The 25035-nt window shown below is 44.3% G+C and overlaps 1 protein-coding gene and 1 long non-coding RNA gene across 2 annotated transcripts in view; one reads left to right on the forward strand and one right to left on the reverse strand.

The window, feature by feature from the left end:
• The first annotated feature begins 2743 nt into the window (after positions 1 to 2743).
• Positions 2744 to 25029, forward strand: stmn2b (stathmin 2b). Its single transcript, XM_067976076.1, has 4 exons — positions 2744 to 2840; positions 4220 to 4398; positions 16261 to 16452; positions 24761 to 25029. The coding sequence occupies exons 1-4, from the start codon at positions 2759 to 2761 to the stop codon at positions 24818 to 24820; spliced, it is 513 nt and encodes a 170-aa protein (XP_067832177.1). The 5' UTR covers positions 2744 to 2758; the 3' UTR covers positions 24821 to 25029.
• Positions 24498 to 25035, reverse strand: part of LOC137306721 (uncharacterized) — a 29700-nt gene continuing 29162 nt past the window's right edge. Inside the window, exon 4 of the long non-coding RNA XR_010958923.1 lies at positions 24498 to 24875. This is a non-coding gene — a long non-coding RNA (uncharacterized lncRNA). The remainder of the gene's footprint in view (positions 24876 to 25035) is intronic.

The following is a 25035-nucleotide window of genomic DNA, read 5'->3' on the forward strand; positions in this document are numbered from 1 at the left end:
TTAGCACTCAGGATTCAGGTGGGTCTTAAAGCAATGCAAACCAAATTAGAACTGACTTACAACTGAAGATGAAAATTGTCCCCAAGGTCTCTACAACATAATTCCCTTAAAAGGATGATTAGCCTCCCTCATCAAGACTTGTGATTTTTGTGATAAGAATTGATAACTTATCGCATAATGGGGACAATTTTTGCATTTTGCAACTGGAGATTTCATCAATGTTGAAACAATTAGCATAGACTGATGTTACATTAGGCCTAGGTGTCCTCCTCTTCATTCTTCACCTTAATAAGAGCCAATACGCATTTGCCTCATAGGATCCTCCTTCTAATACAATACATCACTCTCACTTTTATACAAATTTGCAATTTTTCTACCTTACGTTGTGCATATATTATCTTCAAAGTTAACCTTTAAATTTCATACAACTGCTGTGGAGGCTGTGGGATTGTGAGTTCTTTTAGTTAGACTCAAACATGTGGATTAACAAATGAACGTTAATTAACACAAAGGCATTCTACCTCCTAGGGAATGCAGCTCCATTCCTGCATACTACGAACTCCCTGCCATCTATGGGAGGCAACCCATACTCTCTCAGCCCCTAAACATGTATTAGAATAGCCCTATAACAGGGTATCCTTACATCCCCCTGTCTTTATCTGAAACAGTACTTAAACAAGCACATTCATTTTCTACTTTAAATTGTGAGGTTTACATAATCTTTCCAAAATTCAGTACACTTTCAAATAAGCATAAACTTAATGCTATTCTTACATGCTGATAAGATGCACATGTAATTCCACATAGTATGTCATTCTGTGCTGGGTAATTACCAGTTTCATAAAACTGGTCTCGTAGGTGGTACAGGGAGTCCCACAGAGCATCTCGATGCCTCCAGAACAGATTGCTAGGAATGGAAAACAGCCTTTCTGAAATGTTAGGAACAATGGGAATTAAACTGTCTGTTTAAACACAAAAATAAATTAGAATGTCAGAAATTTGTGGAGTAAAAGGATATAGATATGAACATCATGAATGACAAAAAACACATCTCTAAAAAATGCCCATTATGACAGCATTGACTTTGAGAAGAAAACAGTAAGATAGCCTAGTATGGACATAGTGAAAATTATCACAAGGGGGAGGTTAAAAAAAGGGAAACAAATTGCAAGCATAAAGTATTTTTCAAGCTGCTACTATGCATTTAAGTAATTTTAGGGGTATGTTTAATGCTGTCTTATTCATCAGTGAAGTACTTGCATGATGAAGCTATATTATTAGATGTAGAAAGGAGCCTCTCCAATTGTAGAGGAAATGTCCATAGAACACAGCTCTGTATACATTAGGCTACAAACAGAGAGGAGAATGGCCACTTTCCTGATGTGTGCAAGGATCCCTAACTTGTCTAGGAAAGCAGATCCTTGCACACGTTTCTTATTGGTATCGGTGTCAAGCATGTAAATCTGAGGGGAAATATTCACACAAACACACACAGTTGTTTGCCATTAATTTTAGCAAAAAAAATCAATATTCATGTATTATACAAAACTTTGTAGTTATTGATCTTCTAATGGATTACCACCAGAATCTCTGAAAACTCCAGGACACCAAGAATTACCATTTGCAGTAATTATTCCTCTACAAAATTAAATTGTATAGAGAGAAACTTTTCATATTGCACTGCTTTCTAAGGCGGAATTTGGTTTGAATGGTTCTTAAATGAATTTATGGATAAAATATTTATTGACACATACAGAATGTTATAGCATCTGTGAGGGCAGGGGTAGAGGATCAGGATATCCAGCAAAAGTGGCATCTTTCTCCAGGAGATGTCATAACAGTACTCAAGCAACATTTATTTATTATAATGAATCTCCTACTTTCACCTGCCCGTAGCCTCCAAGATCTAGCATTATGGGTCTTCATCCCTTTTTCCGTTCTGTAATGCCTTATGACCTTTAGTATCAAAAGTCATCTCCATCAGCGTTTAAACCGAGTGGTGATAAGGGTGAGGCAGTGCCAGAGCATGTTGCAGTACCAGTGCATTCCAGCATGATGTGATGTTACCATGGAGAGTTGGCAATGATGATGATGCCCATGTCACCATGGAGAGGTGGCATTAGGAGGCCAAATGCTTCCCCACAATTCAGGGAGGGAAGTTAGAAAAAAAGTTGTCCCTGAGTTGCTGTCACACAGATCCCGATGACTGTGCTCCATCTTATCTACACATTTTTCATTCCTTTCTGATCTTATTCATTATAAACTTATTCATTATTCATTAACTTATTCATTATTCATCTTATTCATTACAAACATTTACCTGAGGAAGGAGAAAATCTCCGAAAGCTTGTGAATTTAAAATAAAATTGCTGGACTATAACTTGGTGTTGTAAAATTGTTTACAATCATTATAAACTGGTAGCTTCAGTTGAACTGAACTATTCTGCCTAAAATATTTTTTAAAAATAAATAAAAACACAGGATATAAATTATTTTCAGCAAAATCCACTTTTAAATGAAAATGTATTATAAACAAGTTCTTACTGAGTCAGTATCTAGCCCATTACTGCTGCTATAGCCATTCCTGCTGATTCTGAATTACAATTTTGTTTCAGGCTGTCCTTCCTCACTGGGTTCCACTGTGTTTCATTTGTAATTCCTGACAGCTACCCGTGTAACATTGTGTAAGGAGACTGAAAGTTGATCTTGCAAAAATACAACTTTATGCTTTTGTCTTATTTCAGCCTACAAGGAGAAAATGAAGGAGCTCTCTATGCTCTCTCTGATATGTTCCTGCTTCTATTCTGAACCACATGCTGCCACATTCTATAATTATGATGGTGAGTCATTCTTAATGATTAAATAAATCTCTGTATGGTTCAACCAATGTAACAGAAAACAGTTTCTCATAACAATTAAAAAGAGCTGACAGATCCTATTACAGTAACAGGGATACATTTTAAGTTTGTCATGGTAGTTCAGATGGGTCCATTTTGGCTTCCTTATAGGGACTGTTGTTCTGCTAATTAACTTGCTCTCAAAAATTAAATCAGTATAGATAACAGCTGTCCTAAAATAGCACCTTCTCTTTTCAGTTTAACTATGTGGTAAAACCTGACAAATCTAAACTGAAACAAAAAAGTGTTGAAGCAATTTGGGCTTATCTGGATAAACTGGGAACTAAATTGAAGTTTCACCCAATTCAGATGGTGACATTTTGTTGTTTGCTATTCATTCTGCCTATTATGCATAGAGTCATAAGGGTCTATTTCCCGCAGGGAATGCCCATTTCTCTGGGTGCAAAGGTCAAGGGGTAGAGCCCGTTTTAGCAGGTCTCTGCCCCTTTTACATAGCCCCAGGATTTCTGGGGCTTTCCTGGGGCCACAGAGCTGGGCCTGCAACTGCAGTATGAGCCATATTAATGCACTGGAAGAGGGTAATCTTGGGGTTATGTAAAAAGGGCAATGATCACCCAGCCCTGGGCACTTACACTGAATGTTGCGAGGTGCTCAGATGTGCCACCATGTCTATGCAAATAATGGGACCTGCCCCAATCCTAAGACCTTTAGTTCGGTCAGCATAAGGTCCCATACAGGCGCATCTCGGCACTTACACTAAGATGCCCTGCCCTACGAATTTTCAGGGCCTTTATTATTGCTAGAGCTCAGTGATTAAAAAAATACATTTTGCTGAATGTCCCCCTGGGTGAGGTATCAGAGGATTTTACTTTCAGAGGAGTGAAATAAATGGCAAAAATCAGAGACCAAACTTGCTGATCAAAAGAATCTCATGAGAGTTACAAGACCTCAAACCAAAAACAATTAGAGGTTAAAATGTAGCCTATTCCGCTTATTCTTTCAACCTACTTTCTCCCTTTCAATGGGCCTTTGCTGCCATGCATCCAGTTCCAGGCAAAAGGAAGAGTAGGCCACAAATGAAGTCAATGCAGTTCCATAATCAGCTAATAGAAAATAAAATGTCAACTCTTCCTCAGCTGGCTCAGATGAAGTGCATCTAACTGGGGCAGGTGAGTTGAGGTGACGTGCAGATTGAGGTCTCAGTATTTTCATCCTAGTTAAGAGGACAGTAAATGTATTGCTCACAATAACGAATCATTGTACTTAAATGGTTGTTTTCAATCGATGCAATAATTTGATACAAAATAGTTCTCTTGTAAAATGTATGTACAAGTGTTTATATTACATGCATTATTCTTCAGACATGGAAGTTAAACAAATCAACAAGCGTGCCTCAGGTCAGTCCTTTGAGGTGATCTTAAAGCCACCTTCTCCAGAAGCGGCGCCAGTACTGGACCGCCCTCTGTCACCTCCGAAGAAGAAGGACCTCTCTTTGGATGAGATCCAGAAGAAGCTTGAGGCTGCTGAAGACAGGAGGAAGGTAAAAATAATGTTTTGGATAGTACCAAATATAATTTAACTCTCAAAAAAAATGAAGGGGCTCCCTTGCTGACTCAATGTGGTACAGGGCCATACAATTTGGAGTTCAATCCCTGGTCAGTGCTGAGTTAGCTAATCTCAGCCAGCTGGTAGTGGAAATGTTGCAATTGGCCAAATATGCATATGTGGATGTCAGGTGAGGACGGGATTGAACAGAACTATCATGGTTCCAATGTTTGAAAGTTCACCAATGTTCATTATCCAGATTCCCACATGAAGAATGGTTATTTGGGGGAGGTGCTGAATAGCCAATGGCAATTTGAAATCGTACCCTAACATGAGGTATCGCCTTCAGGAGAAAAGAGGGGAAAGAATGTGAAAAAATGAAATTCTGGATTAACACAAATTTTTGACCACACCAATCATGATGTTATTTAAAAGTATAACTTATCAATAATATCAGGAACTGTCAGACTGACATTTTTCAATAAAGCCTACAGAATTCATTTAAGGTACATGATGCAGGTGCTGGAAGATAAATTGATATGTACTGTGTATGCAGGCAAGAGGGGGCCTGTACCGATCGCATGCCTTTCAGTCGATTACTGCCATCAGATTATAGTGTTTTCTGGTTGTCTTTTAAATCTTCATTAAAAAATTTTAATTCAATTTCTTTTGGTACGTGAGGCCACTAAATCAAAAGAAACTTCAACACAACCCAGGGAAAAAACCTGAGTCTCAGTGAAATGAGTTCTCAACCATTCAGAGCTTGCCTTTAGCCTTACCCATCACTAACTTATGAACAATGCAGGCCTATTCATCATTGCATAATGCCTATGATCATTGTGAATTTAGGAACAAAAAATACCAATTTCCATTAAGCATCGATGTATAACACTAATCCTGGGACTATTATTGTATATAATGATTTCACAGTAATATTTTGACTGAGAGCGACGTGTTATTGGACCATGCATCACACATAACAATAAAAAAATGAAACCAAACTCATAAATTAAAGTATGTTGCTGGGGGCCCAATGCAGTAACAATAATGACTGAGAAAGAGTCTGTGCGACACATTCATGATGTGCCTTATAAATAGTTTTAATAGCAGAAGCAGTTTTATTATATTCCCAAAGAGATGAGGCCAAACTTTCAATATTTGTAGCATTTAAAGCAAGTTCACTGTTAATTAAAGTCATAAACCAGGATCAAAATAAGCCAGTGGCAACAACTTTGGTGCAATCCATTGAGGACAGCACAATGCTACTAAAGCCACTATTCCATTTACTTGTTGTAGTGCCTCTGCGAAATAGACCTCATCGTTTCAAACTCTACTGACTTCAATGGAATGTGCAATCGGGCGAGGTGTAAAATGGGTGTCCGACCTGAACCCACCCTGTTCTTGCTGGGTGGGTAAGCTTAAAATTACCCCCTCTGACCGAAACTGCTCAAATAGTACCAATTAGTGCCAAATTAGGTATAGTTTTATGCTGTGTATTTGTATTCCTGGGAACTGCATTGAGGCTATCCAAACTAACTTCACTTACAAGCCTTAATAATAACAATAAATGTTAAGTCCTTTTTTTATTCATCTGTAAGCCCAGACACTGAGGGCTCGATTTTAGGGTCGGGTTACCTGCGGGTTTCCAGCGGGGGGGCCCCGAAAATCCCGATCTCCGATCACGTGACCGGATTCGGACGAAATCCCGGCCACTTCCGGGTACCGCACTGACGTGCGGGGCTGCGCGCGAAAGCCCCACTGGTGGGAATCCCGCAGGCAATTAAAGCCAGCGGGGTTCCACTTGAGAGCACTTAACTTGCTCGTTGTGGTCAGTTAATGAGCTGAAGCAGCTGTCAAAAGAGGAAGTGTGGGATTTTAGGTTCAACGCAGTCAGTTTCCCACACTGGGGGAAACAGTACCCTTCAAACCAGGCGTGTTGCAGCCAGCAGCCTGTGGCAGGTGCCAAGGTGCGCTCCACGGGGGAGAGCCCTCACCCACGCAGGAGGCCACCGCGTCACATAGGGCAACCCCTGCCCTCCACCAACCCCCGCCAAGCCAGAGGACAGACCGACACGAAACCGCAGCCCCAGTCCGAGGACCCACCCACCTACCCTGCACAACCCCTCAGACCAACACCTGCCAGATGGGTGGTGCGTTGACATCGTCGGAGGACGAACAGGATGACCAGCCCCAGCAGCCTCGCAGTCCACGCCGTCCGCCTCGGAGAGGTGGGGCCCCCCAACACGGTGCTGCGGCACACCCACCTGCACAGCAGGAGGGAGGGCAACCGCAGAGAGAGATGCGTCGCAGGAGGCACTACCCTCCGCACAGGGTGTACAGAGCGAGGCTCAGCTTCATGGACCTCTCCGAGGAGCAGTGCATACGTCGGCTCAGAGTCAATCGCCAGGTAGTCGCCGACATCTGCAGCCTCCTTAACGACGAGCTGCTCCCTGATGGTCCAAGCAGCATCTTCTTACCTGTCGCCGTCAAAGTCACCACTGCCCTCAACTTCTTCGCATCCGGTTCCTTCCAGGGTGCCACCAGGGACATCACCGGGGTCTGTCAGTCCTCTGCACACAAGTGCATAAGGCAGGTCACCGATGGGTTGTTCCGCAGGGCCTCCCACTACATCAACTTCGCCATGGACGAGCGCAGCCAGATGGAGAGGGCGGTTGGATTCCATGCCATGGCCGGCTTCCCACGGGTGCAGGGTGTAATCGACTGCACCCACATCGCAATACGGGCACCTCCGCATGAGCCAGGGCTGTTCATCAACAGGAAGGGGTATCACTCCATGAACGCCCAGCTCATCTGTGACCACCGCCAGAGATTCCTACACGTGTGCGCCAGATACCCCGGCAGCTGCCACGATGCCTTCGTCCTCAGGGAGTCCGCCGTCCCGCCCATCCTGCAGGCACCCAACGCCGGCAACGGCTGGCTCCTCGGCGACAATCATGACACCTCTGAGGAACCCCATCACCGAGCCGGAGCGTCGGTACAATGACAGCCACACTGCTACCAGGTCTACAATTGAGCAGACCATAGGGCTTCTCAAGATGCGCTTCAGGTGCCTTGATCGTTCTGGGGGAGCGCTGCAATACACACCATTCAGAGTGGGACGAATCATAGTTGTCTGCTGTGCCCTGCACAACATGGCCCAACAGAGAGGGGTGCCGCTGGAGGAGGCCCCATCCACACCCGCCACCCATATTGAGGAAGGCGAGGAGGAGGAGGAGGAGGAGGCGGAGGAGGAGGAGGCGGAGGAGGAGGACGCGCCAGAGGATGTTGGACGACCCATGCGCCGAGCCGCGACTCACCGGGATGGTCGCCGGGCCAGGGACGCACTCATACGTCAACGGTTCTCCTAGAGTCAGACACTGCGAGGCGCTCGCATCTCCTCACCTGCACATGCGAGCGGCCATACCAGCCCCCTCCACTGAAGAGTGCTGCCAGTAATCCTGCACCCACAGCAGTGTGCCCAATGGGTGGCAGCAGGTGTTCGCCGTCATGATGGCCTCCACGGAATGCAACTACTGCACAAGCCGCGGAAGAATGGACGAGAGGTGGCAGGAGTGGTGAGAATAGACTATTTAATATCTGGAATGTGACATTATATAAGAAACAAAGTACAAAATAATAAACACCCTGGTGTATTCCCTTTGTGATTATAAGGCCTTTGCAATTCTTCTCCGGGAACCCCTACGTGGTGCTACCCCTGTGGCTCCAGCAGAGGTAGTGGCAGGTTGCTCGTCTTCTTGCCTTGACCGGGTAGATGCTTTTGGCGGATGGCCCCTGGGTTTCGGTGCCCGTGAGGGCACCTCCACAGACTGCTCCTCCTGCACCGGGGCAGGGGCAGACTCGGCCACCTGGAGAGGAGGCACCATTGCGGGTACTGGTTGAGAGGTGGGCGACGGGTGGGACGTGGGGACGCCTTGAGAGGCGTCCCCGCTTCCATGTCCCCGGTCACCATCATCCCTCTCTTGGCCTCGGCCCACATCACCCCTTCCACCCTGCTGGACGGCAGTTTGGATGGCATGTGTGAGGCCTTGCAAGGCCACCCCTAGTGTATCCCTCAGCCTGTTGGTGGCGTCGGAATGTTGCTCACCCTGAATCCGTACAGACGTTGTCAGGGCCTGCAAGGACTCGAAGTGGAGCTGTGCGTGACGCTCGAGGGAGGCCAGCCTGTCCTCCACCGCAGACAGTCCCGCACCTACCCGCGACACTGTGTCGCCGGTACCCTCCTGTGCCTGCGCCACCAATGCCCACAAGCAGGAGGTGGACTCCTCCATCGCCTGCGCTATTGTGGACAATGCGCGCGGCACCTCTGCCAGTACCTCAGCAATTAGCTGGTGGCCCTCGACGACTCTCCTTTTCACTGGTGGCCCCCTGGGTTCAGCATCTGGGTCCGGCTGAGCAGAGCCTGGAGATGAGTGCTCCCTCCGTCGCGGACCCTCCGCGGCTGTCCCTGCCACCAGGGTCTGCTCATGCTCACTCGTGCGCAGTGACTCACCAAGTGCTACCCCAACTAGTTGGCGAGGGGGACCCACCGAGGTGCGTGTCTCTGCGCTGGTGGATGGTTGGCTCTGATGTGACGATGCACCCTCAGAGACCGCCATGTCCTCTGAGGAATCGCCCTCCACGCTCGCTTGACCCAAAGACGGACCTGCAAGAGAACAGAGGGCACTTTGAGGCATGTGGACCAACTTGACAGTGCGCCTGATGGCAGGTGATGAGACGGTAACTCGCGATCATGGGTGTTGAGTGTCAGCTTTCCCTTACCGGCCGTTTCGGCAGCGACACACTCGCCATCGGCCACCGACAGGCAATGTCGCGTGCGGGCGAGGTCGAGCGCCTCCACCTCTGCGTCGGTGAGCTCCACCACTTGCGGCGGCCCACCTCCGGTGCGTGCCCTTTCCCTATTGTTCTTGCTTCTCTTCTCCTGTGAAGGCAAAACACAGATGTGTGAGTGGGTGCGTCTTGCATCGTGAGACGCATCGAGCATCGGTGTGGTTGGGTTGAGCGTGGCGCGGAACGGATGGGAGGAAGCGTGGGCCACGTGCCCATCCCATTGCATGGGGATTGGGGTGTGTGGTAGTGTTCGGGTGGGGTCAGGGATGGTGGGTACTTGCGTGCACGGCGAGGATGGTGAATGAGTGGCTGTGAGGATTGCTGATGGAGCGCAGTGGTGGCTGTGCAGGAGGGGTTGTGATCTGCTTGGCGTGATGGTGGGGACGGGATGTGGGAGGGTGCGTTGGTGTACTCACCTTGCCAGACCTAGTCAGGTCATTGAAGCGCTTGCGGCACTGCTCCCAAGTCCTTGGGGTGTTGCCCCTGCTGCTCACCTCCGCCGCCACCTCTGCCCATGCCTTCCTGGTTGCGGCGGCAGGGAACTTGCGCCCATCTTCTGGGAAGAGTGTTTCCCTCCTCCTCCTCATGCCCTCCAGCATCAGCTGCAGTGCCAGATCTGAAAAACGGGGCGCAGCCTTTCCCCTTTGTTGAGCCATTCTCCCAGACCTCTTGCTTGCAGCAGGAGGGGCTTTGGGAGACTGCCCCTTTAACTGGAGCTCCTACATCGCGTCGACGGTACTGCGCATGCGCAGCCGGCCGGCACGCAGCTGGGGAGCGGAGAACCCGGAAGCAGGGCTTAATGGGTCCAATTATCCCGCGATCGCGTGGGGGACGCACACAATTAGCCGTCCGCGTTTTCCACGCTCCCGGAGGACCACCCGCTGGGAACCCGCAGGCCTGCTAAATTCGAGCCCTGAGTTTTGGCAGTCTATTCAACAACTGAAGCCAACTCCAATCTTGATCTTCCCTGGTATCCTCATGTATCTGCTTTCTGGCAGGGTTCATTGGATAGCAATCAGGACTGAAAATTTGGCCTATTTTTCTCCTCCCTAACCCAAGGAAGATGAGACCAAGTGATATCCTGCCACCTTTGCAAATCTACATGTTTATCATGGCTCTCTCTTTAATAGAAATCATAAAGCACTCGATGTATAATACACCTCTTACTATAACATAACTTTGGCTCCGTTCTTCTCGCCCTGAATCTCATGTCACGTACAGTTTGAATTTATTTTGGTCAATCAATTGCCTGAAATATGCAGAATTCTATCACCCTTTATAAAGGTTTATAAAACAAACTACTGAGAAATCCACATAGGCAGAGTTTCCATTTGCCTGATTTGTACCACATAAAAAATATCCATATCCAGAAGTCAAGAGGGATGAATAATACACCAGCAGAACATTACAGCAAATGCAATTACCTTATTAGGTCAAGTTCACAATTATTACGATGTTTTCATTCTAATTTGTCACATTAGGTAAGTACATCGTAACAACTGCTTTTGTCATGCTTAGCTTTAATGAATACATGCAAATAGATCTAGCCCTGTCGGTAATGCTGCACATCGCATTTATTATGTAAATGATGATGACAAATTGATAACTTAACACATAATTTATCAGTCTCAGTTTTTAAAGAGCAAGGTTGAATGGGTGAAGGATATAATACTGCATCGTATAATATTTATAAGGATACAGTATCCCTCACTGTAACATATATTGTTTATAAGGATACATTTCTTCTAATTGTAACATATATTATTCATGGCTCCTTGATTAATAGAACCACATAAAACAATATTACTGTAGAACCCCCACACTACAGTGCTCCTGATGACTGCATCAAGTACTTTGAGGCCCTAAATTTGGTTATATTGTAGACTTTAGAACACCTGAGGGTAGATTTTCACCTTTACCGCTAGGATGTTAAGCATCTCCTGGACGGAGCGCAGAAAGGAAAACCTGGTGGAGAGCAGAACCCACCTGATTCTCCTTCCATTAAAAATGACGGTAAAGACTAAAGATGGTAAAATCTACCCCTTGAAGTTTTACTGTGAGTATTGTCATTGAATATGGGAATACTTAACACAGTCACTAACTGCAGCATGAGGATTCTTTCTTAGTCCTATAAGGACAGATAAGGATAGTTTTTATGAATCCTCCATGCACCAGGAGCACAGAGGTTAGCATGTTCCACATGGCTGGAGAATTTTGCAGAATGTGCCAGCTTTGGCTGAATTCCAATATTAATTCCCAACACGTGAATCTCTTTGCTAGAAGCATAAATTTGCAAAATCTACCCTATATATTGTCATAAACAGTGAGATGAGATACATGCAGAGTAGGTAACATTTGATGCTTGGAATTTATCATCTACTATATATTAAATTATGAGGCAATGAGTTTCATTGAAAACACATTGTAAGAACCTGTTGTAGTGGTTATTTCCATAGGTCACACTGTGACGGGTATTTTCAATGTTGAAGGTGTCACACAATATGATGTACAATAACTGCTATTTTATAGTTTGAATATATTATCCTGAGATTGTGCAGTCTGGCCACTGAGTTGCCATAAGTTCCTCAAAATGCTTTCTGCAATTTTTTTTTCAGCATCCTTTTTTTCTCAGCAAATGAAATCTCTAATATTCTCAATAAGTGTTTAAACAAAATAAAAAATGTAATATTTTCAATAATATGATTGCATTTATCCACGGAATTGTCTTTTGTATCTTTTAATGTCTTGAAGGCCTCAGCCTGTCTCAAAAGCCTGGATTTGACTGAATATTTTTACCCCACAACAATTAAGAGACAGCTTTCAATTACTACTGAGCATGTAGAGTTTGCAGAATTTCCCAGCCTGTGTATCAATAGGAGTTGAAGGGTGTGTTCCCACTTCTTGTGAGGATTTGAACATTTCTGTTGTTTTCCAAAAGATTTTGAAAGAGACTTTGAAAGAAACTGAATTTTTAAAACCTTTACTTTGAGCAAATGATGAATTTATACTACATTACAATTGTGGTTTCCTATTATGAACTCCTCACAGAAGAAGAGGCAATACATCTGAACATAAACAATGGTATCACCTGAGAAACAGCAGTAGGAATGACAACAGCTAATCACAGGTTTTTGTTGATGGTTAGAAAATAAATCAGAGATTGTTTATAGAGAATGGATTTTTTTAGTCAATCATCACTCTTGGATGTATATATTGAATTTAAAAAATCTCTCCTGAACCATTTTCAGGCTTAAAACTTGGAAACTGCATAAGCAATGCATTTTCAGTGTTTTATGAGATAATTTTTGTTAAAATCTATATAAATCAGCAAACTCACGAGTAGTGTGCTGTTGGTACACACCAGGAGTGCATATCAGGAAATTGTGCACCCTGGGGCCAAAATTTTCTGTCCATTAATTTTAACAAGCAGAAAATTTATGCTCAAGTGTTAAAGGCAAGTACTTAAAGATAGGAACTGGTTAACGATGAGAAAATGGTCATGGGGGTTTGACCTGAAGGAACCTGTGGAGGGTGAGGGCCCGATGGTTCAAAAAGGGCCTTCAGCAGTATGGGTACCATTTTCCTGGGTTCCTCTCCACAACAAAGGTGTTAGTCCCTGCTCCACCCAATACTGCCACATCCCAGCAAGCTCCAAAACCCTCTTCTGAGTCCTGCTAGAGCTCAACATCTCTCTCCTCGGACTTCCAATCCCCCCTCCCTTACTCCTAGATCCTGCAACACACATTCCTCAGTGCTTAAAACATCTAGGTAACATTCCCAGCACTCCCTAATCTCATTACCATCCCCAAAGCTCCTAGATCTTGAAAATTCCATCCGCAATGCCTCCTGGACCCCTCTCCCAGCAATTCCAGGTCCAAGGACCTGCCCTAATAGCATCATTGTACCATAGTATGGTACTACACAGGAGGAGGCCATTCAGCCCATCATGCCTGTACCGGTTCTTTGAAAGAGCTATCCAATTAGTCCCATTCCCCTGCTCTTTCCCCATTGCCCTGTAAATGTTTTCCCTTCAAGTATTTATCCAATTCCCCTTTGAAAGTTACCATAGAATCTGCTTCCACCACCCTTTCAGGCAGTGCATTCCAGATCATCATGACTCGCTGCGTAAAAAATGTTTCCTCATGTCGCCTCTGGCTTTTTTGCCAATCACCTTAAATCTGTGTCCTCTGGTTACCGACCCTTCTGCCACTAGAATCAGTTTCTCTTTATTTACTCTGTCAAAACCATTGATGATTTTGAACACCTCTATCAAATCTCCCCTTAACCTTCTCTGTTCTAAGGAGAACAACCCCAGCTTCTCCAGTCTCTCCACATAACTGAATTCCCTCATCCATGGTACCATTCTAGTAAATCTCTTTTGCACCCTCTCTAAGGACTTGACATCCTTCCTAAAGTGTGGTGCCCAGAATTGCACACAATACTCCAGCTGAGACCTAACCAGTGCTTTATAAAGGTTTAGCATAACTTCCTTGCTTTTGTACTCTATGCCTCTATTAATAAAGCCAGGATCCCATATGCTTTTTTAACAACCTTCTCAACTTGTCCTGCCACCTTCAAAGATTTGTGTACATACACCTCCAGGTCTCTCTAATCCTGCACTCCCTTTAAAATTGTACCATTTATATTGCCTCTCCTCATTCTTCCTACCAAAATGTATCACTGCACACTTCTCTGCGTTAAATTTCATCCGCCATGTGATTGCCCATTTCACCAGTCTGTCTATGTCCTCCTGAAGTCTGTTACTATCCTCCACATTGTTTGCTACATTTCTGAGTTTCGTATCATCTGCAAACTTTGAAATTATACCCTCTATACCCAAGTCCAGGTCATTAATATATATCAAAAAAAGCAATGGTCCTAATATCAACCCCTGGGGAACATCACTGTATACTTCCTCTAGTCTGAAAAACAACTGTTCACCACTGCTCTCTGCTTTCTGTCCCTTAGCCAATTTTGTATCCACGCTGCCACTGTCTCTTTAATCCCATGGGCTTTAATTTTGCTAACAAGTCTATTATGTGGTACTTTATCAAATGCCTTTTGAATGTACGTATACACAACATCAACCACACTACCCTCATCAACCCTCTCCGTTGCTTCATCAAAGAACTCAACCAAGTTAGTCAATATTCCGAGAATCTCCCTCTCCAATACAAACAAATGAACATACATACCATAATATTTCTGGAACCTTGGGAATTCCCTCCATGTGCTCTCAAACCCTGGAAGCCCATCTCAAAGTACTTCTAGACCCTGAGACCACATCCCAGTATTGCCACATCCCAGGGCCCCCTCCAATGCGGATAAGTCATGGACCTGCTAATACTACTTTACATAACACCACTGTTCTTATAAAACCTCTGACTCAGCATGAGGAATGGCACACGAGATCTACTAGTCTGTTTTATAAACAAAAAGAACCAGAACACTTGGGTACTGGGACTGTCAAACCAATTATCAATGCCACAGCATTGCTAATCAAACTACTTGTTAGCATCACAGGCCCCATGTACCATGCAACACAGGTTAGATGGAGAATAAAGTTCCCTCTACTCAATTCTGCTTAGTCAAGTACTTCTAATGTGGAGATGCCGGTGATGGACTGGGGTTGACAATTGTAAACAATTTTACAACACCAAGTTATAGTCCAGCAATTTTATTTTAAATTCACAAGCTTTCGGAGGCTTCCCCCTTCGTCAGGTGAACGATGTGAAAATGATACTTCTAAATCATGGCTAGCATGGGTTAGATATAGCATTAAAAAAAATCTGTACCCCCAGTCCATAATTTTCCTACCAGGAGCACTGAAGCAGAAAATCCCAGCCTAGGAGTTTGCCAACAACTGAAGTAAGAACTGGCCTATAATTTCCCAACTTATCCCTGTCTCCTTTTCTGAAGGGGGTTATCTTATTGGACGGTGTTTACGCCATTTTCCTGGAGTTTCCGTGGCTCTTCCACCGAAGTTACAGCAGATGAGTGGGAGAATCTTTGAGGAAATTTGCCTCCAAAGTATTTATTTAGTATTTCTGCTACTCCCTCACTCTCTACTACAAACCTCCCCCCCCCCCTTTTCGTTTCTTAGCAGTCCTATCTTTATCTTGACTATCCTATAGAGAGCCTTTTTATTGCCGTCTATGTTTTTCTCTCATTCTTAGCCTTTATAATCTCCCTTTTTGCAGCTTTCCTATAGTCTTTAATTTTTTTCCTTCTATCCATTTTCCTGTTCACCTCTGCCTTCAACACACCCCTTTTTTCCTTATTAGAATATCCTTGATTTTTACTCTTTCCATCTCCTGTTTAAATATTTTCCATTGCTGTTCAGTTTGTCAATTTTCCTTCCATTTAATCTAGACAAGGTCCTTTTTTTAATCTCAGTATAATTTGCTTTTTACCAATCAAGCTTTGACTTTTCTTTTTCCTTTTCTATTCTTACAAAGAACCTAATTACATTGTGACCACTGCTTCCCAAGTGATGAAATGGTGTATTTTGAGAAAATTTATCTCATCGCGTTGTCTTTGTAAACAGATGAAAAAGGGTTTTCCCCAAACGCCTTTTGATAAAAAGGCCATCTCTTTAATGAGCTTGTAATTTTGGATGGAGTTGAATCAGTCTACTTAGAGATGAATTTGTTAGCTTATTCACTTTTATTTCCTCTCTCATTTTTTTAAGGGAACAGTTGTTCCCTTGAGAGGTCTTTTGCTTGCTGCACTTCTGCTGATTAATGCGGCTTCTCTTCTGAGTGTCCTGCTGTAACTAATAACCCTCGTTTATTAATCTATACACTGATGTTTCTGCAAGAGCAAGCTATATAATCAGAATATTTAATAAATCACTCAGTAAGTCACACACATAAAAGATGGTTTGACCTTTTTAAGAGGAAAGTAGAACTGAATCCTATCTGTTATAGCACTTTGCAGGATTGTTTCAATGGCACACAGCATGCCAAGCAGTGCTGCAAAAGCCTCATATATTTTCTGTTGTCTGCAGTCCCAGGAGGCCCAGGTTCTGAAGCAGCTTGCAGAAAAGAGAGAGCACGAGCGGGAGGTCTTGCAAAAGGCCATGGAAGAGAATAATAATTTCAGCAGGACTGCAGAGGAAAAACTGATCATAAAGATGGAACTGAACAAGGAAAACCGCGAGGCTCACTTAGCTGCTCTTATGGAACGTCTCCGCGAGAGGGTAAGTACCAAGCAAAGGATTTGATTGTTGTCGTCTACATCTACACTTTCACTTTCACTCGTGGGGAAGGGTCATTTTCGACTTCACGGCCTGGGCAGGAATGCAATGGAGCAGATCGGCTGCCTGTTGTAGAACTCGTCTGATTTTTATCCCATTGAGATGAGTTGTATAACGGGTGGGCAGTCCACTCCGCTACATTATAGCCTGAGTGAAAAGTTGAAAATTATCCCCATTGTATCCCATTCTCTATCTGTTACTAATTTTGCTCATATCTGAACTCAAATACTTTACAGTTTGAAAAAGCTTCACAATCTTTTAACAACAGTGTAATCCTTTTAATGATATTATCACTGATAGCATATGTTCATAAATTTCAGGAGGTTTATCCATTTCATATTGTGTCCTCATACAATGCTGCTCCATGTCCATATTTATTCATTCAACTTCCATTTAATAGCACCTTTCACGTAACAGACATCCCAAGGCACTTTACAGAAAAGTGGAAGAAACAGAGCCGAAAGTGGTAGAGACACTATGGTTGGTGACTGAAGCCATGTTTGAAGTGGAAGATTTTGACATGAATTTTGACGGTGGGGAGCGAGGTGACAAGACAGACTGGTTTAAGAAAAAAGTGCAGGGCCATAGAGGCTGAAAGCTCTTCCATCAATGGTAGAGCAGAAGAAGGGGGAGATATGCTGCAAACCAAAGGCAGAAGAATACAGGGTGTTTGCTAGAATGTAGGCTGGAGAAGATTGCACAGGTAGGTGGAACGTGCCATGGAGAAATTTGAAAATGAAGATGAGGATTCTAAAGTTGATTTTAAAGAGGTGGGCAGACAGTGGAAGACAGCAAGGATCGGGGTGACAGGTGTAGAGACTGAGTACGGAATTGGATACGAATGGTAGAGTTATGGATAAGTTGGAGTTTATGTAGGGTAGAGCTTGGGAGATCAGCAAGGAGATTGTTTGAGAAATAAGAGTAATAAAGAGACCCATGGATGGTTGCAGTGGCGGTCAACTACGGAATCCAGATGAATGACAATCTCATGAAAGTTTTAAAACTGTGATTGGCTAAAGTAACCAGCCCAGACTGTCTGTCAATCCTAACTGGAAAACTGGCAGGGAGAGGAAGAGATGTCTGCCTACTGCTGGTAGTATTTGTATTAACAGAGAATATTTGGGAAGATCTATTAAAATTAATCAGTTACGCTGTCATAAGACCTCTGTCTCAGCTAGTGACACCTCTGGTACCGAGTGTTCCTCATTGTGTTGCTCTGAGTATGTGTGCTGATTTTGTGCATTGTACAGATCCATCTTATGTCAGGTCCTCTTGCCACCTAGTGGAGTACCAAAGAACTGATGAGGGGCTGGATTTTCCTTTCCTAAACCGCATGTTTTCGGGTGGCTTTGAGGTGTTAAAGAGAGAAAAATAGAGCTTGTGCCATACAACTGCAATCCAGCCCCAACAAATGGCCATCAGAATTTTTCACCCAGAAAACCACCATTCACCATTACCGCCGACTCTGCCAAATGCAAATGGGGATGAGCGGATGTGGCCGAGCTGCCCCCACAATTTCACCCATTTAACAGCCAAACCCAAGACTGGGAAATACTGCCACTATGCAAGTGACGGTAAGAACAGCACAGCAGTGTCCATGTGATGGATACCACATAAGGGAGGCCACTGTTGCAAATCTTTATTGCATGTTTCTGGAAATTTATTCGGATGACGATTTTTTGTTGTTTGTGTAATAATGATGAGGTGGGTGAAAGAAGAGGCCCTCCCTCACCAGATCATGTAGAGATTGGCCAGGGAGGGGAGACAGAACTTCTGACAAACCCATCGCTAGTTGCTCAAGAAAAATGGCAGGAAAGGATGACCAGATGTTTCCAATAAAGATCAATCATGGTTTTCATATTAGACCATGAGAGACTGAGAGAGCCCCTTCATTCATCCTACTTTAAGCACTATTCTCTAATGCAATAAATCTTTGGCTCTTTCATTCCTTCACTAAATTACAAGGACAAGGTAAAGAACAAGGAGTCACATACTGCAGTGTAATAATGCACAATCACACACTTTGGCTGACAATAATCAGGTCTACTTATTTCAATAAGCCATACAAGATTACTTCTACTTCCTACAACTTTAACTTTCCTTTACACCTACTTCTTTACTAATACGTGCTCCTAACCACTTAGTTCTATGTGGTGCCCCTCAGTAACAGAAAGGACCCACTTCCAGTTGTACCTCTCTTGCACTTGCAAGGGTAGCAAGGCCCTAGCATAAAGCTCCCTCTTGTGCTGGCATCAGAGGGGGCCGAAAGGAAGGTACAGCAGTGTCACTATCCTGAGAGACAGAGACATCTCCTTGCAACTCACTGGTAGTGGGCACAGATTCATGTGGACTAATGGTTGGCTAGAGAACAGACCAAATAGTTCCAATTAAGTCTTCAAAGTTCAGTTCTGTGGGTCTGTTAAGTGTGTCTCACAAGAAATCTATGGAGGTAGTTGTAGCCACTCTAGAAACCACAATTGCCCTCAGGACTTCATCCTGACATTTTGTTACCGCAGACATCTCGTAGATTGTGATATTCTCCAGGGAGTCTGCATGCACTGGCGAACTTCCAGCATAGTGTTGCAGATAATGGGTAATGGACTCCTCCAACTTATCCACTATCTCCACAGCCCAAATATGGGATCGATGTTCCATGATCATTTAGCTTTTGAAAACCGGGTCCCTGAGATCTGGGTCTCTAGGCTCTTCAACTAAAAGCAGTTGTTTCTCCCTGGAGATACAGCTGGATCTTCCTCTTCCCCTCCCAGGTCCAGTATTCACACTCTGTAATATATCCTCTCTCTCACTATCCCTATGTGAATATATCTGGCCTGGTGCTGGAATAAGTATGATGCCATGATGGAGTCGGTGAGGATGAGCAGTTACTATGGAGCTGCCAGGCTGCTCACCAGACCCTTCATCTTCAGTGCGTGCTGCACCTGGAAGGATATCAGAGGGAATATGTTTAGCAAGATGGACTATCACAAGATGGACTATCACAAGATGGACTATCACAAGATGGACTATCACAAGATGGACTATCACAAGATGGAGTATCACATATGACTTAGAAGTGACTGAGCAATGATGGATGGTAGGACTTAACATTAAGGGGACGGTCTGAAGACATTAACAACTCTATGGACTGTAGGCATTCTACACCATTACCAATCTCCCACTGCCTCCCCTGTGTGTCTGCCGAAGAGTTGAATAGTTTGAGGCCCTGATCGTTGCCACTTCTCCCCCCCTCGCCCCTCACCCACCCACCCCTACTATGGTGCTTCTTTGCTGCTAATTGTGGGTGACCTTTTCATTTGCAAGGAGAATACAGACTGAGTAAGGCAACTGATTGGCTCAACATTTAGGGGCCGATTTTAACCCCACGCCCATTGGGAACGGTGTGGTGGGGGTGGGGGTGAGATGGCGGTAGGAGTTTGCGCCACGTTTCTGATGCATTTCACCCCCACCATTTTTACGTAGCTGTCTTCAGGTACAGGAAGATCACCTGCCGCAGTGGTGCAGGGGCGTAATTTAAATGGCCTCCCGATTATGTCATCGGTATGCACAAGTGCCATTTTAACCTCGGTCCTGGCTACGGTCCACACAGTCTCTGGCCCTAGGTTAAAATCTGGCGACAGCAAGATTCCGGGCCCATATAAATCCTTTTTTTAAAAAAAGTGTTTAAAGGTTCCTTGTTGGTTAGGAGGAGCCCTCTTGCTTCTCTTGGCCCCACAAGGATACTTTGGGCCTCCCCTGCCCCTGGCTTACTTCCCCCCCCCCCCAACCCTGCGGATTGCAGACTTGCCAACCACCCCAGTCCTCACTTACCTTGCCGCAGACAGTTTCTGTGGTCCCCACCAATTTTGACTCCTGCTTACTGGCAGTGACATCATTCCCGCCAGCTTCAGGCAGCAGTCAGAGTCGTGGCATGAAAACGAGGCCTGGGAGTTAAAATCTCCCAGGCCTCACACTCCAGGGGGACCAGGCAGTTTGCTGCCCACTTTGGCTCTGGTACCCCCGATTCCCACCCCGAGTTAAAATCGGCTCTTTAATTTCACCCAGGTGTCTGCAAATATTCCATGTTGAGAATGCTTTTAGATGCATGCTATTTATCAATCTCTTAATTTTTCACTGTAACACTACCACTCTTAGTCTCAGAAAGTGGGATATGGCACTGTGGAATGATGGAATCGGGGAAAGTGTGTGTGGGGTGTGAGGTCCATTACGAGTATTTATCCATTGATTAAGGTACACCATGAGAGCAGGGTGGGTGTGTTGGTGCTTCATGCTTCAAGCAATCTTTTGGGACGTGAATGGATACTCATAATTTGATTTCTGTTGGCCAGCCTAGTGAGGTCTTAAAACCAATTCCAGCACTGTGTTGCTGTTTGTCGAGTGGTTGAGGTGGTACTGACTGTCTGCACCACTCTCTTACCAGCCAATCCCTCCTTGCCCTTTTCTCTGCCAACGAGACATCCACAGATTTCTCTGAACATCTGGGTGCTTTTACCACTGCAGAGGCACCTGATGCTGCTTCCTGTTCTGCTGTTTCTGATCTCTCTCTCTCTCTTGCTCCAATTCAAGCACTTCTGGACCTTTAATCGTCTGCAGCCAATTTAAATGCTTTAGCTAATCCCTCCCAGCGGTGGTGAACCAGTCAGGAGCAGGAATACTACTGTAAACATGCCCTGCATACAAACTGAGGCCCCCTCCAGGAAAATGGTATGGGTTCCTTGCGGTATTTGCCGTTAGTACAGAGAAACAAATGAAATTATCCTAAACAACTAATTACAACAGCACAAGAAGGATCAGTACCAATCCAGCACAAAAACAAGACATCAAATGCATGTATTAAATCCATTTCTCCTAACTAACAAACTGCAGTATCACAATTAGTGAGGCAATTATTTCATATAATCACCAGTTGTGTGTGTGTGATAAACTGTAGAGGGAGTACATAACAACAACAACTTGCATTTATACAGCACCTTTAACATAGTAAAACGTCCCAAGGCATTTCACAGGAGCTTAGGACCTAGGCAGCTGAAGGCTCGGCTGCCAATGGTGGAACAATCAAAATTGAGGATGCGCAAGAGGCAAGAATTGGAGGAAAGCAGAGATCTCGGAAGGTTGTAGGGCTGGGGGAGGTTACAGAGTCAGAGAGGTGGCATAGAAGGGAAAACTCTCCAGGGTTCTTGCTTCTGATTGTTATCCAGTTTTTTCTGCTATAAATGTGTAAGTAAGGATTGGATCAGACCCCTGATGATGCCCCTGTGGTTGACTAACCTACTGACACTCATTTTCATGGCCAGTGTGTAAAGAATGGCCATAAATATATATATGTGGTACTGGAAAGCCATCAGCATCCGTAAAACTGCATATTATCATTTGGCACCTTCAGGACAAATGGGGAGAAAACGAGGAAAGTTACACTGCAATACTTTGGGCTGCACTGGAGATAGCATGTGTTCCAATAATAACTCCCTCAACTCCTAACATGGTGGCTTTGGAAACTGAGTTTATGGAGTGTTTGCTTCTGTAAGGTATAAGCCCACCTAAAAATTCCCATTTCAGCACTCCTTTAAGATGGAACTTGTGTGGCGCCACCAGAAATGGGGCTGTCCTTCCTGTAATGCTGCTGGCTTTTTCTTTGCTTTCATTATTAAATTCAATTTGCTATCAAAACACATTTGAGGTTGTGCAACAGATTGGATCAGAGACAGAAGATGCTGGGAATGATTTACTGGATTGGAACTGACATATTTTAAATGATAAAAAAAATTGACCAGCAAAATGCAGTCTGGCAACTATATCATGGCAGAACAGCTGACTTCAAGCCAAAGATCCACGACACAACAACCACAGGTCCCTGGACTGCCGGCACTCAACTCGCTTGGCTGAGGTTTGTCAGTTTACTGCATATCCACTAGATGGAGCATGATACAATAGTAAGACACTGATAAGAGAAAGACCGGAGAATTGATACAAAAGTGTATCTGGATTCTATCGCCAGTCTTCAAAACAGGGGCGGAGGTGGTATGTCATTTTAAGGCTTCTCTTAAAAATAATTTTAAACATCTTGTCATTATATCTTCATTCTTCTGGAAAGTATTTTTTTTAGTTCTTTATTTTGCCATAGTTGTTCCAAAGCATGTGTGACCCAGCCAATCCACCTCCCTCAATATTAGCTGGTGTGACAGACATGAGTGAACCTATTACATCTGTCACTGTGTTGTCTGGAAGGCACAACAAGATGGAGGTAGAAAGGATGTGTGGTAAATGGCACTTGGACTTGCTCCTATCAGCAACCTGTGAGTGCATCCCTTCCCCTTCCACACTTTGGAACATAGCACTGTCAAAAATATTAGGTGCCCACAGAGATTAAACAAGAGAAATTCTTCAAGACTTAATTCTATTCCTATTCTTTTACAAATGCCAGACACCCCTGCACTGCCACATAAACACAAACACTACAATGGGAGAGGCAAAACAGCAGATCTTCAACTGCTGCCTGAAATGGGCACAAATTCGGCAGAGTGACCATGCCACCCACCCATTGCCAGCATTGGGAGGCCCAAACCATTTTCGGTCTGGGCCTCATTAGACTGACGCTGCAGCCAGCTCCCACACTGAGAATCTTTTAGGTCAGATCTAGAGGTGGGGGTGGTTACCCTGGGAATGGGGCCTCATACGGGCCAGCAGTGGGCCGGGTTGGGGGGGGGGGGGTGGGTTCATAGACACAGGAGAAGCATTCCTACTCTTCCTGGCTCCACAAAAAGGTTGCATATAGTGACACAAGTCCCGGCCAGAATGAGATGATTGGGTAATTCCCAGATCAATCACGCTTAGAGACCACACTGCTGTGATTGATTTTACACACATAATTTGTATTACGTAACTATTCTCCGCTCACTGCATTTTGCTGGAGAAATAATCCTGCTGTACTCGGGAAACTCTGTTGCTATAGTTTTGGTTATGAGTTCAGAGACTCTAAATTAAAACCACAAGTCCCGCCCTTGCCTTCAACTCATTAGCTGACACAGCGGTGTCAATATTCACTTCAAAATAAAAATTACAAATTTCCTGTGCTGCTTTCTGAGCGGACTCTAGAAGTCCATTTCAGGAATGCTGCTGAGACTGCTCAACGCCTGGTACAAATGGGTGGAGCAGGTGCAACGCAAGCTCCACCCTTTTATACCTGAAAATTATAACCAGGGTCCTATAACAGGCATAGAACCCTGATTTGCATATTTATGCAGCCTCCCACCTGTTTTGAGGAGGATGTCTGCTCACCCATTTACAGGCCCGCCTAAGAATTACATCAGGTGGGACTTGGGTGTCATTGGGGCGGCTGAGATGGCCCCATGCCCTGATTTTCAGGTAAGAAACGGGCAGCCAGCAGTTGAAAATTGGCCACACCCCCATCTCTGATTTTAGAAAATGAGAGAAGCCTCTTGGGGGTAATTTTGACTTTGGGCGATAGTGTAAAACGGGCAATATCAGATGAGCCGCCTGTTATACATCTCGACTGATTTTTATTTCCATTTTCGGGAGAGATGCATGACGGTCGACTGATCAGATATCGCCCGTGTTACACTATACCCCAAAGTCAAAATTACCCCCCTTCATTTTCTGAACAGATACTAATCCTCCAGGTTTTGTTTGGAAGATAAGGCATCATGGTGATAGTAATGATAGCAAAGCCCAACACTGAAAACCCCTATCACAGTGCCATCAAAAGGCTTGTTGGGTATTGCAGGTAAATGTGGACACTTTTAAGGTGGGATTATCTATAGGACCAGCTTCGATGTATTTTGAAATGGAATTTTGTAACCCACCTACTATTTTTAATAAGTAATAGATAGATATTTCAACTGGCAATATTAGCAATCCTACTGCCAATAATATAATTAAGCCAAACAGCTACTTAAATATGACTGAACTGTTTTGATTCTTCCTTTGAAATAACTTTATTAATCATTCTTTGTTTCAGGTCATTTCTTTTTATCTGACATTTAGTTTTCTTTTTTGTTTTTGTCCTGCTTTTCTCTGTGATGACTTCCTTCAGTCCTGCGATGCAATTTTACTTCTTAATGTCAGCAGAGGGTGATGTAATGTCTGCTGCCGTGTAGCAGTCAATAAGCAATGATCACATCACACCATTTTCACTAATATGTTATGGTAACACAGTGCACTGCAGTGAAACTACATGAGCATTACATTTTGTAAATGTGTCCCATTATCCTCACAGGAGAGGCATGCCACAGAGGTCCGCAGGAACAAGGAACTTCGGGAAGAGATCTCCGGCTGAGAGCTGATGTCTGATGCATTTCACCATCCTGAACCAAGCCTTCCACCCGTATATTCTGGATAGTGATACATTAGTATGGGAGTCATAAGTCATGGTTTAAAAAAAAATCAATAAATCAATTACTATAATCAAAATTTTAGTTTAAAAAATTACACAAAGAAAAGTGAACCAATCAATTTGCAAAATGATTTGCTTGATGTGGAAACACAACTTGG

Source organism: Heptranchias perlo, chromosome 3 (genome assembly GCF_035084215.1).
Source record: "Heptranchias perlo isolate sHepPer1 chromosome 3, sHepPer1.hap1, whole genome shotgun sequence".
NCBI classification, from domain to species: Eukaryota; Metazoa; Chordata; class Chondrichthyes; order Hexanchiformes; family Hexanchidae; genus Heptranchias; species Heptranchias perlo.

What these genes read in the sequence shown, in the direction of transcription:
- stmn2b (XM_067976076.1), top strand. Translation starts at nt 2,759, where the DNA reads ATGAAGGAGCTCTCTATGCTCTCTCTGATATGTTCCTGCTTCTATTCT. An exon ending in CACATTCTATAATTATGATG is followed by an intron (nt 2,841 to 4,219) that starts GTGAGTCATTCT and finishes ATTATTCTTCAG; the next exon opens with ACATGGAAGTTAAACAAATC. An exon ending in TGGAACGTCTCCGCGAGAGG is followed by an intron (nt 16,453 to 24,760) that starts GTAAGTACCAAG and finishes TTATCCTCACAG; the next exon opens with GAGAGGCATGCCACAGAGGT.